Source organism: Siniperca chuatsi, linkage group LG21, assembly GCF_020085105.1.
Source record: "Siniperca chuatsi isolate FFG_IHB_CAS linkage group LG21, ASM2008510v1, whole genome shotgun sequence".
NCBI classification, from domain to species: domain Eukaryota; kingdom Metazoa; phylum Chordata; class Actinopteri; order Centrarchiformes; family Sinipercidae; genus Siniperca; species Siniperca chuatsi.
In genome coordinates, this window is record NC_058062.1 from 17,866,422 (window position 1) to 17,881,830 (window position 15,409).

Genomic DNA, 15,409 nt, shown 5'->3' on the forward strand with positions numbered 1-15,409 from the left:
TTTGACAGTAAACATTTAAAAACAGTTTCAGCACTATTTTTTGTGGGTTGCACTCACATCTCGGGCGACCCAGTCCTCCAGCTCTTGTCCCTGAGGGTGAGGCTACCCAGGCTTTCTCTCTTGGCCACTCGATCCTCCCTGGGGACCTTGTGCTCCCTAAGAGTCACGCCAGGGGGTTTATGCTCCAGCTGGGACAGATGCTCCATACTGCTGTACACCTGCAGGTCCACACAACAAAAGAAATCAACATTTTTTGGGCAATGATTGCATTGTTATGTGGACTGATGAATAAGCCTTGCCAATGCTTCAAACATTCTCCATGTAGATAAAAAGAGTTTTAATGTGACCTTGCTGAAGCGAGGGGAGCAGGATGAGAAGCAATGTATCTCCACAGGCTCATCGTCGTTGGTATCGTCCTCATCATATGACTGCACATGATGGTAGCGCTCAGATCGGGCTGGTGAGGAAAGGTAACAAGATATCATAGCTTTACAATGGGCAGATATTCAGTGAACAGTGGCATTATCTTTCTCACTGTGTACTGAGAGGTTAACTTACATGAAAAGCTGCAAACTCCTGCTCATGCTGAATTGACACATTCAAGTCTAAAAATGTGCATTACACTAATAACAGCCTTTCTACATTTACAGTGGGTTATCATGGTAACATGGGAGACTTAATGAGGGTGTTGTGGCAAAGGTGGTGATGATTCAAGACCCTGAGCTGTTTTGATTAATAAGATTTTCCTAAGCTCAAAGAGATCTGTGGTCCGTACCTGGAATACATTTTTTCCAGAGGATCCTGAATCCCCAACAGTAGACTTACTGTCAAAATAACTGGTGTCTTCCTCAGACTCTAGGTGAGGAATGAACTCTGCCTTCTGTCTCAGCAGGCTGTTCCAGTTCACCTCTGTGAAGAATGAGTGCTGTCTCACTTCAAAAGCACCACCTAGAGGGCAGAGGAAGGGAGGGGGAGAGAGAAAGAGGGGGAGACAAAGACAGACAGGTAATAACTGCAGCCCTAAAGCAAGTAAAGGCACTTTGACCCAAACAGAAGTTGACTTATTTGGGTAAACGGAACCTGTGAGCCTGCAGGCAGGATGACAGTTAGTGTTCTAGGTCAGTTATTCCCAACCAGAGGTAGATGAACCCCAGGGGGCACTTCTGCAGCTGCCAGAGGGTATGTGGAAAGATTGTATAGTAGCTCAGCTAATTAAAAAAATATAAATTACGATTTAATAAAAAAAAAAAGATTGAGATTGAGAGTGCATGAAAACTAGTTAGCAAGCGAGCAGAGAAGTCTAAACAGTTAGCTAAAAGTAAATGCATAAATAGTTCAAATAACTAAAAGTAAAGGATAAATTGTAGTTAGCTAAATGGGTAATGGTTGAAATAGTTAAAAGTAATGGATAAAAGGTTAAATTAGTTAGCTAAATGGATAATGGTTGAAATTGCTAAAAGTAATGGATAATTGGTTGAAACGTCCAGCTTCTTCCCCTCAAATGGTAGTAGTATGAATGCAAACTTGAACAAACCAATACATTGACAGTTACATTGTATCAAAAAGTTATTGTAACAATAATATAGTTAATATCTGTAGCGTTAAATAACATCCAGTTTAAAATCAATTCAAACAAACACATTTGGAACATGACTGGTGGCGGTGATGAAGGGGTACTGAGCTGTGGGGGTGCGTCTGAAAAGAAAAGGGACAACCACTGGTCTTTGCAAAAAGAAATACAACAGAGACCAGGAATAAAAGTGAAAAATGACTGTGACTTAAGGTCGGAAACCAGTGATCTAGGTGACTGACCTGTGCCCAGTCGAACCAGTGGATTCGTCTGCAGAAGGGAGGAGATCAGGTGCTGGGCATCAACAGGGAGAGCCTCATCCCCTTCTGGCCACACTATGTCATCTACCAGATACAGCAGAGAATGAGGGAGGAGGACATGAGGAAACACAGTGCTGGTGAAGGGGTTATTTGTTTTATTAGGTTTATCTATTAGCAATTTACAGTGTGTATAATGTATCCATCTGTCCCTCCACCTTTGATCCCTCACCTGTAATGACCTGTCCAAACAGCTCCTCTGGAGTGTCTCCAAAGAAAGGCACACAGCCCACCAGGAACTCATACAGGATGATGCCCATAGCCCACCAGTCCACTGGCTTCCCATAACCTTGACGAAGAATAACCTCCGGGGCAATGTACTCTGGAGTTCCACACACCTAAAGGATAATTAGCAACATTTGATTTCTTCAGTTGCTTATCATAAATCCTGTGAATTACATGCAATCCTGTCCCGAGTGATTTTTTGCTACTAATAACCACAATTATTTATTGTAGCATCCTATTTAACTTAACATAATTTTACTTTGATGGTTGTTGGTTCTGAAATAGATGTAGACTCTACAGAGTTCAGTTTATTCTAAACCACCTAGTCATATCAGTTTATTTTCTACCTGTTTTAAAACTACGTGTACAGTACATTGTTGCTAAGTGGGTGGCACATGTGTATGGAGCATGCATATTTCCGCCTAGATAAGTAGATCACTTCAGAGATGCCAAGACAAGATGAAAGCCCCGGTTTTCATGTGCAGATGGGTATGCACCGAATGTTAACAGATTTCTGGCCGCCATAATGCATTCACAAGAAATAATGAGGCTTAGATTCAAAGCATGAGCACTGAATGAAAGGCTTGAGAAAATAAACCTCACGTAAAAGAGAAATGATTATAATAACTGAGGATGTACCGGCATATTGTTCAGCCAACTGTTAACGGTCTCATTTTGTCATGCTTCAGATATGCCTGGCACACGATGACAGGGAATATCTTTGCATAGAAATGACGACATCAAAGGACGTTTCATATTTAAACTTTACTTGGATCATACTGTAGTTGAACAGTCTGCACTGCAATACAGCCAAAAAGACACAATTTACAGTTACAATGCATATGTGATTATTTTAATATCTGAATTTCTTTTAATTTACTCACCACTTACATTTAATTAAAAGTGCAGGTAAATTAAAATGACTTCAATAAATTATCTGTGTAAAATTTGGTTACTTCAAATGGACTGGGGTTTGAGTATACAGCTCTGCTATCATTTGTATGTCTTTGTTATACCTGTTTATCCAAGAACTCCCGAGTATCCTTCTCTATGTGTCCTTCATACAAGTTGGTGGTCAGACTCATCAGACCCATCTTAGAAAGGCCGAAGTCTGTGAGCTTGATGTGGCCCATTGAGGTAATTAGGAGGCTGAGAATAGAAACAGCAAAGATAAATTCAAGCTATACAAGTTTTATTTATATTCTTTTGAAATAGCAAGTCCCTAGCAATATAGTGTCAATATGCATCCTCTCTTTGCAACAGTTTGATGAAAACTAACTCTGTCTTACTTGTCAGGCTTGAGGTCACGGTGCACAATGCCATAGTTGTGTAAGTACTCCAGTGCTAGGATGGTCTCTGCAAAGTACATGCGTGCCATTTCCACAGGCAGAGCCCCAATGTTCTTCAGCAGAGTGGCACAGTCTCCACCTGCCAGCAAAATTCAATATTTGATTAGTCTTGCTGCTGACATTAGCAATTACCATGAATGTCTCCTGGTACCTCTTGTCCTAGACCATTTTAGTTTGCACTCAGGCCGAAGAGCAACACGCACAACATAACGCAATTATTCAATCAAAATGACTATGATGTCATTCTGCACAGTATATTCAAGGATGTCTGTCTGGCACATTAGTATGCATTTCACTTTCACTGGGCATTCAGAGTATGTTCACCTAACTGACCAACAAGTCTTTTAATATAAGAAAAAGGCATGAACAGCCTATGGAGTCAGACCATTCTGTTACCTCTGGGGTAGGCCTGTAATAAGATAGCAGTGCTATTAGATTTTTAGCCATGCTAGCGTTGTGGCTCTAGGAACGGCACTGTTGATCTTTCGCTCCACCACTCCAGACTGAAATATCTCAACAACTATTGGATGGATTGCCATGAAATTTGGTAAAGACATTCATGTTCCCCTCAGGATGAATTGTAACCACGTTGATCCCTTAAATTTTCATCTAGCACCATCATCAGGTCAAAATATCCATTTCCCCATTTGGTTTATTACTAAATACCTGCAAAACTAATGACATTCCCATCAGCCTCAGCTGTACTTTGTGTTTAGTGCTAATTAGCAAATGATAGCATGCTAACACACTAAGCTAAGATGGCGAACATTTTACCTGCTTAACATCAATACGTCAACATTATCATTATGAGCATGTTGGGAGAATAGTGTCCATCATTAAAAAAATGACTACATTTAGCACGCATGCTGTCTGCTTTGAGTGTACTTCATTATGTCATTTTTGCAGTGAGAAAACACAACTTTCTCAAAACCTGCTTAGAATTAGTATGTAGAGTGGATTTTTCAAAATGAAAAAGCCAAATGCACAAAAGATGAAATGTCACACCTGCTCCAGTGCAACCTGCATGCACCTACACACACACACACACACACACACACACAGGTATTCTTACCTTCTACGTACTCCATGACCATGCAGAGGTGCCGACGGGTTTCGAAGGAACAGAACATGGAGACGACAAAGGGATTCTCTGCGAAGGTGAGGATGTCTCTTTCCACGAAGGCCTGCTGGATTTGGTTCCTCAGGATCAGGTTTTGCTTATTAATCTTCTTCATGGCAAATCGTTGGCGTGTCTCCAGATGACGCACCAGGTACACAGCGCTGGTACAAACGCAGACACACACACACACAGAGACACACATTCATTTTTTACTTTATGGCCTCTGTGTTGATTGTAAAAAACATTTGTGTCTGTGCCTGACTTACAGATGTAAAAATTAATTAGTTCCATGTCAACACATCTTCATTAGTAGAGTAAACAGGACGTCCTAATGCTCTACTCACCCGTACGCTCCATTACTGATCAGCTTGATGGTCTGGAAGTCTGCTTCTCCTGGGGGTTTCATTGCTTTAATCTTACCCTGTGGATCATGGATCAGCGTTTAAATATGATCCAGTAATTCTGGTTCTACACATGAATAAATCATTAATATTGTCTCTTAACAAGTGTCAAGAAAAACACTTGATTGCACATTCAAATCATGTGTGCAGATAACTGTGTGGCGTCTTCAGTTCTGGACTATAAAAAACAACCTCTCATCAAATTTTTTTTGTCTACTTAGCTTAAGTTTGGCAGTTGGAGGCGTGCCTAATGCTAGAGTGACGGCCCAGAGATTCAAGGGGGGGGGTATCCTGTTTTTTGTACTTCAGCATAAATTAGCTAAATGAGATGGATACAGGCATGTATGCCAAGTCATTATTATAGATGAAGCAGACATTTTCAATGAGAGCAACAAGGACCAAGTAAGAAAAGGGTGGATGATGGTGGAGATGGACTGAGCATTGAAGAAACAGATTGAGGATTATCTCTGATCTCACCTCTGTCAAGTCATCTGTTTCAGGTGTTAGCGGCCCCTCGCTGTCGTAACTATCGAGGTTTACCATCTCTGATGACAAAAATATGGCAGTTTAAATCAGCTGTCAGTTCATTTATTGTTCATATATATAAGTTATAAGTTTCTAAGTTACATCTGTATGTTGTACAAAGTTTCTGTCTCTTTCCCTCACCTTCAATAGGGTCTCTGGTCAGTCCCAGCTGACTGATAATGTAACGAGGAATGTCCGTTTTCATCAAGTGACCCTCCTTGGCGTGGTCCTCTGCTGCCTCCAGCAGATGGTAGAACTCCTCAGGATTAAACTCCTGGAAACCAAAGCATTAAGGCTTGAACATGATGTCATCAGGTGGAAAGTTCTGGAGCTGGTCCATTAACATTAAATTAATGACATTAAATTAGACTCTGTGGGATGATTGAATTTTTGTTTGAGAAATTGCTTCCAGATAAGTTGATCTGAATGCGAATCAGAAAATGTTTCTATGTAAAGCCACCATGGCTGCTTTTAGCAGTTTTTTTTTCATGATTCACTGCCTCTGGAGCAGCGCCAAGATTTGTTTCTGGAAGACACCATCACTGCAGTCTGTGCTGTTCAGCCTTAGGAGAGACTGTGGCAGACTTATTTAATTTTATACTTATACCCACTTGGTACTTAATTTATCTGACCTGTATTATAGTGTATTTTATTTTTTGCTTAGTACTTCTATTCCTGTGTGCACTGATGTGATAGTGAGCTGCTGTAGCAAAAGAGTTTCCCCTCGGGGATCAATAAAGTATTTCTGATTCTGATTCTGATTAGGTAAATTCACAAAATTTAGAATCCCATTTTAGGACTGATATCCCATTGAAAGCTACACTTCATTCAAATCAGCCCAAATCATTAGGTCAGAGCACAGCATCAGCAACAGACCAGCAGGAAATGAGAGAGAGCTCGAGCAGGACAATTGTCTGCTTGCTAGGCCAAGATGTATGGGGTTCTTTTTGTGCCATAATTCTGAGCCAGTGACAGGACATTTTAAGTGCAGAAAATTATTTTCTGTTCTAATCTAAAAGTTCTAATCCTGTGTCCCTGAGTTAACTGTTTGGTTATCTCCTGTTGTATGCTAAATAAATGTAAAAAAAAATCATAGTATTTTTATAGCAAAATGCCTCTCGTCCTGTAAAACGTTTCAATATTTTTGGTAGCTAGCTTGTAGGTTGCAGTCATGATAGTTTGCAGAGCAGTGTTATAGGAGGAGGTGTCTGTTTGGCTTTGCTTGCAAAATTTAGTTTACATTTCAAAAGAATGCGGTTGAGCTCTAATCTATTAATTTATCCTGGGTAACAACAAGGGTGAGGTAGGTGTGGGTGGAGGTCAATAAGCCGCACCCACTTTTGAGTGATCCAATCAAACCTGAAGGATCTGATTTAAAAAAGAACTATACCATGCCCACATATTCCGTTTCTCTCAAAAATATGTCACCGTGAAAAATCAAGACTTTAAGAGTGTTACATTGTCCCTGGAGAGTTGGAGCAGAACATTTCTGATTGGTTGCTTTGTCTCCAATCCACTTGCTAGTAGTAAAACTGAATGAGAGAGGTTGTTACTGTGCGCCTCTGTTTGCTCAAACTAAATGATTTTTTGTGTGATAATAACTTCACTTCAAAATGTCATTTACGCGCTTGCAAAAAATATTTCTGTGCCATCGCATGCTCTGAGATGAGGCACAAATGTAACACAACAGTCTGTCTGAACCCCAAGAGCCAATCCCTGAGCCCCGATGCTCCACCAAAGACTTCATGACCTGGCCAAACATTGAACTGATATTGTTGTATTGCAGAGGAGGGTTTCATACATTGTACCACTACTGCAACTCCTGGCTGCTGATCCAAACCTGGTTGCTAACGATGCCAAAAAACGTGCAATGGATCGCACGCACACCTTAGTCCCAATGCAGCGATAAGCAGAAAACGAGGGTGGATTTTGATGGATGAATCAATTCTCCAGGTCACAGTTTCAGCTGTCGCTCATAATCAAAAAACACGTCAGTGTGGCATGACTCATCGAGAGAGACACAAGACTGTTATGAAACACATGGTTACCCAGAACCACAACCAGCTAGAGAGAAAGACAGACACACACACACACACATAGGCATCCTCCAACTTTAAATGACTCCATGGTCACGGTCTGTCTGAGTCAGACTGGAAGGCGGCCCAGCAGCAGGAGGGCCGCTGCCTGGTATTAGTCGTACTGTGGCAGGGCAAATTTTAATCTAAATGCAAATGTCTTCGCCAACCAGACAAACTGGACCTTTACTTCAGCGTTTGCTTGTTTCGATTTTCTACCCCTGCTGTGTAATACATCAGAGTGATTAAATGCTTATAATGGGAAACATCAAATGAGTATGTATGGTCATGTTTATGTAAAGAGAATCAAACTTAAGACAATTAAGTCACAAGAGGGACGTGAAGTGTGAAATGTTCTGAGATGAAGGGAGAGGCTGTGATGAGGATCGTAAATATCGCAGTAGGATTTTGACAGTGACGGGTAAATACTGAAAAGTGTGTGTGTGTGTGTGTGTGTGTGTGTGTGTGTGTTTTCTTACCAGACACTCCAGAAGCCTGGCAGGTCGGGAGATGATGATGAGAAGCTTCTTCACCAACTCTGTGACGAAGGCTACCTCAGAGCTCTCGGAGCGCTCAAAGCACTGACAGAGAGAGACATACAGACAGAGAGAGAGAGAGAGGTAGAAAGAGAGAAGATTAACATTAACATTTATAAAAGACAGACAAAGCGACAAAGGTAGAACAGGTGTTCAAAAAGCTGTGAGATATGAGAATATCTGATCATGAAAAAACACAGCAGATACAATCAAACTAAAAACCAGGCAACCCAAAGTAATCACAGCGATCTAATCAAGCCGCCAAAATGAGTTTGGTGATGAAATTCCCTGATGCCTGTTATCTGCTCTGGCAAATCACCAGCACAATTAGGCTCCATTTACCTCAGCCATTTCAATCTTGTCTCTCACTAAAGACATCAGGAGTTTGAATGAAATTACAAGACTTGAGCTGAATGTATACATAAATAACCTTCCACAGCATCACATCATCCCAGCCAGCAGAGGGTAGATGGGTTTGATTCTGGGTCTGTTTTGGTTATGACTCAATTCATAGATATTACCTTATGCCTAACAGTCTTTAAAAATAAATTATAACTAAAGTAGTTCAACCGTAATGCCTGTAGAAAGTAGTCCCTACATGAAACTGCTCACAACAAATCTGTGGATTATCTTGAGTAACCGGGTCATGATTTCTGGAAACAGACATTGCTGTTGAGTTTTACAAATGTATTTTTTGCCGCTTTGAGCGCCACAAGCAGAGTGCCATATAGTCCCATTATTTTAAAGAAAAGGCAGACATCTCTACGGCCGATATCTCCAAAACGTGGAAACTCACACCAAAACTATCTAGATGGATAAATAGCACTACAGGTGAGAGGAAAAATATTTATTTTTGATTTTGGGGTGGACTGTCCCTTTAACTTGGCCACAGCGCTACAAGCTGTAAAGACACATTATTACCCCAGCTGACATGTTAGCAAGCAGTTGTCTATTTACACATCCAGCCGTTACAGAGCAACATTATCATTCATTTGGAGTCATGTTTCTGTCTACCTGGTGAATGTAAGTCCAATAGTCACTCTCCTTTTTGCTCTGTTTTTGGTCTCTACCAACTCTTCAGGGACAGTGCTAAATGCGCCACTATGTTCCCCAGCTACTCCCTAACTTTGTATGTCTGCTGTTTGGTGCAGAGCAGATAGTGTCCAGCGGGTTTTTAGAGCTTTTTTGATGAAAACAGCTGTCTGCGGCAGGAAATACAGTTCATGAGAGCAGTGAGAAAGAATCACAACAGTAAAGTTGTGGGCTGAAAGATGCTGAAACGCTCCGTAAAACTGAGGGGGACTGCAGAGTTGGGTAATAATTCTCTATGGGTTCAGCACTACAAGCAACCACTTTTACATTAAATGCAGTCAGTTTTCCCATTGTTAATATAAAAATATTAATTAGTGCAGTTAGTGCAAAAGTTTGAAGTGCTGATAAACTACTTTGAGAAATATAAACATTTTTCAACATTAAGTTGACAAAATGACAAAGCTGATACTACGCCAGTTTTTGATACTTGATACATTCAGTGCTACAGACACATTTTAGTTGGTGCCAAAAAGGTATTGAGGTTTGATACCCAGCCCTGATGCAAGTGAAGTTATTAGTGCTTCTTTGTCGGCATTGCATCTTTTCTAACTCACATCATGAAGAAGCTTCTCCAGGTTCTCCTGCAGCTCAAAGAAGTAGACAGAGGTGATGAGGCCCTCGCGGGCTTTGGCCAGGCAGTCTCTGGACAGCTCAGCTATCTGGTGGTGAATAAAGCTGAGGACCCCATCGGCCAGCGGAAGAACGTTTTCAGGAGAGAAAGCCTGGATGAACTCGGCCAGCCTCCCCTCCATCTGAGCTGTGGCCTGGTGGAGAACAAAAGGTGGGGAGCATGAGAGAACAGGAGCAATACGTTCGGACAGAGAAAATGGTGAGAATGGAGAGCGGAAGAAGAAATGACAGAGATTAAGTTTAGAAAATTTTCTTTAGAAGACCCAGAGGTCTGTGATGGAAAGTTCAGAAAGCAATTTCATTTGTGGCTCAGACACTATGGCTCGGCTGATTTACACCGACTTCAATACAATATCATTTTTTTTCCATTTGACTTGAGTGAGAACAAGCCCAAAGAGCTTTTACCTCAGATGAACTCCAAGCTATAATGCCCAATTTCCTAAGGCTTGATTTTTATCACTGTGGAAGCTTTCAGCCCATTTCCTTTTGATACTGACCTCAGCCCGCCAAGAGAGTGAAAGGGAGAAAAATGAGGCAAAGAGGAAATCTCTTTTATTTAACTGTTCATAGCTGTGGCAGTATTTATAAGTGCAGTGAACAAACTTAATATTCTCTCTGACAGGGTGAACTTATCGCAACTTGGCAGTGTCACATAATCTTGTTTGCTATGGTTCAGCAGCCCCCGTGGCTCCATTTTTCCCCCTACTGTGTTTAGATGTATGATATCAAACACTCGTATACATGTTCAATCATAAATTATATCCCTTTTTATTTCTCAAATATTTGAGTTCTGACTTGATAGGATTAAACAGTTATTGTGGCTTGAAAGATTGGTTTAACGCTCTGTAGGCTTAAAGATTTGCTCACTGTTGTGTGTATTTTTATGAAATATGATGTTTATCATGAAGCAACTTTGTATGTGTATCTCACCTTTGGAAAGCGCTCTTTGTACACATGGTTCATCATGACTATCTCATTATCGTAGCAGGAGGAGGAACGTCCTGGGCTGGGGGGGGGTGACAGAAAAACAGGGAACACAGTCAAAAAGATTTGGACCTAAAATGAATTCAGTTATACACTGTGATAGTAATATCTACCTAAAGTTTGCTAACATTAGCCCACATAAGCTACTGGTTTTATTGATAAATTCAACTTTTTATTTGTAATAGGAATGTGTTATTTCTTCCTTAATGAGAAGTTACATTGTCTCACTTTCATGATGAGCTTGTCTTATATATATATAAACTGTACTAACTTTCTAATCAAATCTTAAGCATAATTCTGACATGTTAGCTTCAAAACAGGAAAATCCAAGTGGTTATATAAAAGCAATAACAAGATCAACCAGGGGCAACCCTGTAAATCTGCTTTGAAAGCTCCTCTTTTAAAAAGAGGATAGTGCTTTTGGGCAGCTGAAGCCGCTGTTTAATCTCACGGGTGCTGCTGCTGCTGCTGCTGCTGACCTGAGACTGCGGGAGCGTGGGCGCATGTGGGGAGAGCAGCGGCCCCCGTCATCATCTGTGATGCTTTCGGTGCTGCCAAAGTGCTTGGATAAGAAGTGGAGCTCATCCATGGTGGGCTGGAAGGGCAGCTGGTGCAGCCGCTCCTGAGAGGAGCTGGACGACTGGAGCGGGAGGAAGAGGCAGAGGAAGAGGAAGAGGAAGAGGAGGGGAGGCAAGAGCAAAGGGTGGAGGAGGAAGAGGAAGGGTGGGGAGAGGAGTAGGAGAGGAGGGGAAGCAGAGGGAGAAGTTGACAGATGAGGAAGGGAAACAAGAATATTACAGCGGGTGGAGTTCGGGATCAAAAACAAAAAGTGCCAGAAAATGCATGACAAAAACACTGACGTCCAGCAACAGCAACTGTCACCCTTATGTATCTGCCTCTAACCGTGGGATAATAAGTGAAGCAACTAACAGATCAATTATTACAGTATTTGTAGACTAAAGTTGTCATTCCTTGTGGACACCACCGATGACAAACGGAGAATTAAAATGTTAATGAAGTTGTCCAGTGAGCCTTGGGTCAGACCCATCAATCTGTCTCACCTCCTCATTTGCCTTCATCAAAGCAATGAGACTCCTCCACTTACTTTGCTAACCGAAAGATCGATCACTCATCAATCACAGGTGACGGACTAATTGAAAATGGTCAGACTTAAAAGGGTGGATGGAGACTCCATTTTTCTTTGTCAGTGTTTTTCCACTAATTGTATTGGGTTTGCTCTATCTATCCATTTCTCTAACCACTGTCTTGGTAAGTTCGGGTTTCTGTAGGTGGCACTCTCTTGTCCATTCAGCCACGGTAGCTATTGTGACCAGCATATCAAGCGATTCACATGAATGTCATTTTGCAGTCAAGCAGTCAAGCAGTGGCTTATAAACAGCTACATTTATTGTAATTTTACTGTTTATGTTCATAATTTCACAAACTTTCAGTGTATTTCCAAGTAGACTGAAATGGTTATGTTGTAATGTTACATTACACATTTGATGATCATCACACACAGAAACATAACTTGGCAAATAACATTTCAATAAAAATGGTTATTTTGGCTGAGTCTTTAATAAGGCAGCAAGCATCTAAAGTGTAAACACTGAAGTGTAAAAACAACACTTTGTGGTTTTATGGGGCGTTATGTTCCAGGCTAGCTGTTTCCCTCTGTTGCCAGTCTTTGTGCTAAGCTAAGCTAACTGGCTGCTGGCAGTAACTTCATATTTACCGTACAGGTTATCTTTTCTTCTAACTCTCTGCAAGAAAGCGAATAATTTCCCAAAATGTCTAAACTATTCCTTTAAGGTAAGAATCTGCTAGACTTGTTAGCAAGTGGAATCACCCTCACCATTCATGAACCCACGGTATCATTCAGTGATAGAATTCTTTGTGTGAAAATGTTTTGGATTATCACTTTAAATAGAGCAGGGAACTGAGGAGCAGACAGTTGTCTGTTCGGAGAGGGGAGCTGAAGGAAGCACCACAGCTCAATCTGATTCATAACAGTCAGAACATTTATTTCAATGAAATATCTTTTTGTTTCTAATGATAGTATCTGGCTAAATTGAGCCCATGGTGAAGAATGTGCTCTATCTCATGCTAGCTTCTCCTCTCTACGCCACGTCTCTCATGTCCCTCTCGTCCCACCGACCCGGCACTCATCACTTTCCCCTCCTGTCCTCCTCAATCCATCCATCTAACCCTCCATCCACAGCCAGATGCAGACTAAGAACCAGGCCTCTGACGTTGCTATGACGCAGCGAGACACACACCAAAAGACACGAGGGAAAGAAATACAAGTGACAACATTCTGGAGATGGATAAAGTTTAAATGTACTGAGAGATCTGAAGACAGATGATGAAGCTTGCTTTATACTTTAAACTACAATGCTATAATGATAGTGGAGTGAAATGAAGACTTGGCATGGTGAGAATCTGTCAAAAGATGCAAAAGCAGGTTCTAGAGATTACATTTGTGCCAATTACAGTCATTTTTGTCCATGGTTCCCAACCTTTTATGTCCGACAGTCAGATGGGCTCAAGTACTACCAGCCATGTTCCAAATATTCTTATGAATGAATTATAAACTGGATGCTAACATCGTGTAATAACATTATTAATTATTTAACAGTGGATGCTGTTACAATAACTATTTCATACAACTGAATTGTCAATGTTTGAGTTCAAGGTCATGTTTTTATTTGTACTACTACTATTTGGAGTGACAGAAGTTACATTTCAACTGTTTATCCAGCACTTTTAGCTAATTCAGCTGTTACCTCAGTTTAGTTGTTGGTTGGGCTATGTACCCCCCAGTTGGGAATCACTGATTTATGTGATGGGAAGGGAGTGAAGATATTTACCGTTGAGCTGGGAGTGTTAGTGCCATATCCAGAAGAGGGCAAAGATGCTAAAGACCATCGTCGCCCGTCCGCTCTGCAGAGAACACAAACGTTACATCACATAAAAGCTCAATGTGATGCATACATTTTGTCATAAAGTCCAGATCATATTAGCTTAGCTGTATTGTGTTAACTGTATTTAATATCCCGCAGCCTGAAAAAACAATTGTTGAACTGAAATACCTATGGTTATTTTTATTACCTGCGAAATGATATATGTGACAAAACCCTGACAACCTATTTTCACATACTACCTGGACACATCTCAATTTCAGCTGCAGTAAAAAAAAAATGTCATTCAGCAGACAAATTACTTATAACACATCTAGTTTGTCCCAGGGGCCGTCCTCAGTGAAAAGAGCACAGACGACTCAGTCATTGTGCTTCTGTATGCCTCTATCGCACAGTGACAGGCAGGCAAAAGCATTTGATAAATGAGGACAGAGGATTTACAGCAGCGCCAGGTTCCCAGAGCCTCCACTCCCGACATTTAAATAACCTAACTGGCCTTCTTCACATACATCTCTGCCTATAGAACGCATGAGAGAGAAGTCTCGCCCTTGCTGATGCATCCATACTACCGCCTGACCATTATTTTAGACCCTCACTAGGCTACTGCAGTCACTTTGACTTCCTTAAATATGGTATAGGGGTTTCAGAAAAGAGCAAGAGCATTAGTGGGGTCTGGCTCAGTCGATGTTCCAGTTCATCCCAAAGGTGTTGGATGGGGTTGAGGTCAGGGCTCTGTGCAGACCAGTCAAGTTCCTCCACACTAAACTGGGAAAACCATTTCTTTAAATGCACAGGGGCACTGTCATGCTGAAACAGGAAAGGGCTTTCCCCAAACTGTCGGAAGAACATTATTGTCTAAAATATCATTGTATGCTACAGCATTAAGATTTTGCTTAAATGGAATTAAGGGGCCTTAGCCTAAACCACAAAAAACAGCTCCAGACCACAAGTACACAATAGCATGTGGACAGAGTTATACATGTATATTCATGAACGCATGGACAGGCATATTTGTAACATATTAAGCAACCTAAAAAAACTTCTACCATAAACTCAAATGTAAAAACACATTCATACAAGCCGATGCACACATTCATGGCCACCCGTCCACACACACGAACTTCTTGCTTCTTCACCAGAGCAGCGTGAATAAACACAGAGGCACTGTGAATGTAATGGCTTGGCCCTGTCACACATGAGTCAGCCTGTTACACTGCGAGAACCTGCGAGTGCAGCGGGAGGCTCCCTGCTCCCCAGGATGCGGGACACCTCGCGCAACAACAGATCCACACCTTGTTTGTTCTCTGATGCTCACTTGTTCTCTCTCCTCCCCTCCCTTTGTCTCACACTGACTTGACTTCTGTCTGTCTGTCTGTCTGTCTGTCTGTCTGTCTGTCTGTCTGTCTCCCCCCTCCTGCCTCACTTTCTGTCCCTCTCACATCTCTGGCACACCCACAAAAAAAAAAGACAGAGAAAGCATGTGTAATCACACTCAATATGTGTAGTGAGATCAAGCAGTGACCTTCTGGAGGAGGCAAACGAGAAGTGTGCCGGGTTGCTGGGAGAGAAGTTTCGTGGGCTGTCCAGAGGGCTGCTTCCTGGTGGGACAACAAGACATGCACAGAGGATGAGACACAAGATAGGGAGACGCAAGCGTGGGAAAA

At 41.6% G+C, this 15,409-nt stretch overlaps 1 protein-coding gene across 4 annotated transcripts in view; it reads right to left on the bottom strand.

Annotated features, from left to right (window-relative positions):
* LOC122869436 (microtubule-associated serine/threonine-protein kinase 1-like) overlaps positions 1 to 15,409 on the bottom strand; it is a 46,824-nt gene that overhangs the window by 7,683 nt on the left and 23,732 nt on the right. For all 4 annotated transcript variants that reach the window (XM_044182455.1, XM_044182452.1, XM_044182454.1 and 1 more), the window contains 17 exons: positions 15,268 to 15,343; positions 13,695 to 13,767; positions 11,304 to 11,464; positions 10,771 to 10,846; positions 9,765 to 9,974; positions 8,062 to 8,163; positions 5,649 to 5,781; positions 5,460 to 5,527; positions 4,926 to 5,002; positions 4,534 to 4,742; positions 3,402 to 3,540; positions 3,129 to 3,261; positions 2,060 to 2,225; positions 1,813 to 1,914; positions 826 to 948; positions 348 to 457; positions 58 to 218 (listed from right to left, as the gene is read on the bottom strand). In XM_044182455.1, the coding sequence (XP_044038390.1) occupies positions 58 to 218; positions 348 to 457; positions 826 to 948; positions 1,813 to 1,914; positions 2,060 to 2,225; positions 3,129 to 3,261; positions 3,402 to 3,540; positions 4,534 to 4,742; positions 4,926 to 5,002; positions 5,460 to 5,527; positions 5,649 to 5,781; positions 8,062 to 8,163; positions 9,765 to 9,974; positions 10,771 to 10,846; positions 11,304 to 11,464; positions 13,695 to 13,767; positions 15,268 to 15,343 (2,119 nt within the window). The remainder of the gene's footprint in view (positions 1 to 57; positions 219 to 347; positions 458 to 825; positions 949 to 1,812; positions 1,915 to 2,059; positions 2,226 to 3,128; positions 3,262 to 3,401; positions 3,541 to 4,533; positions 4,743 to 4,925; positions 5,003 to 5,459; positions 5,528 to 5,648; positions 5,782 to 8,061; positions 8,164 to 9,764; positions 9,975 to 10,770; positions 10,847 to 11,303; positions 11,465 to 13,694; positions 13,768 to 15,267; positions 15,344 to 15,409) is intronic.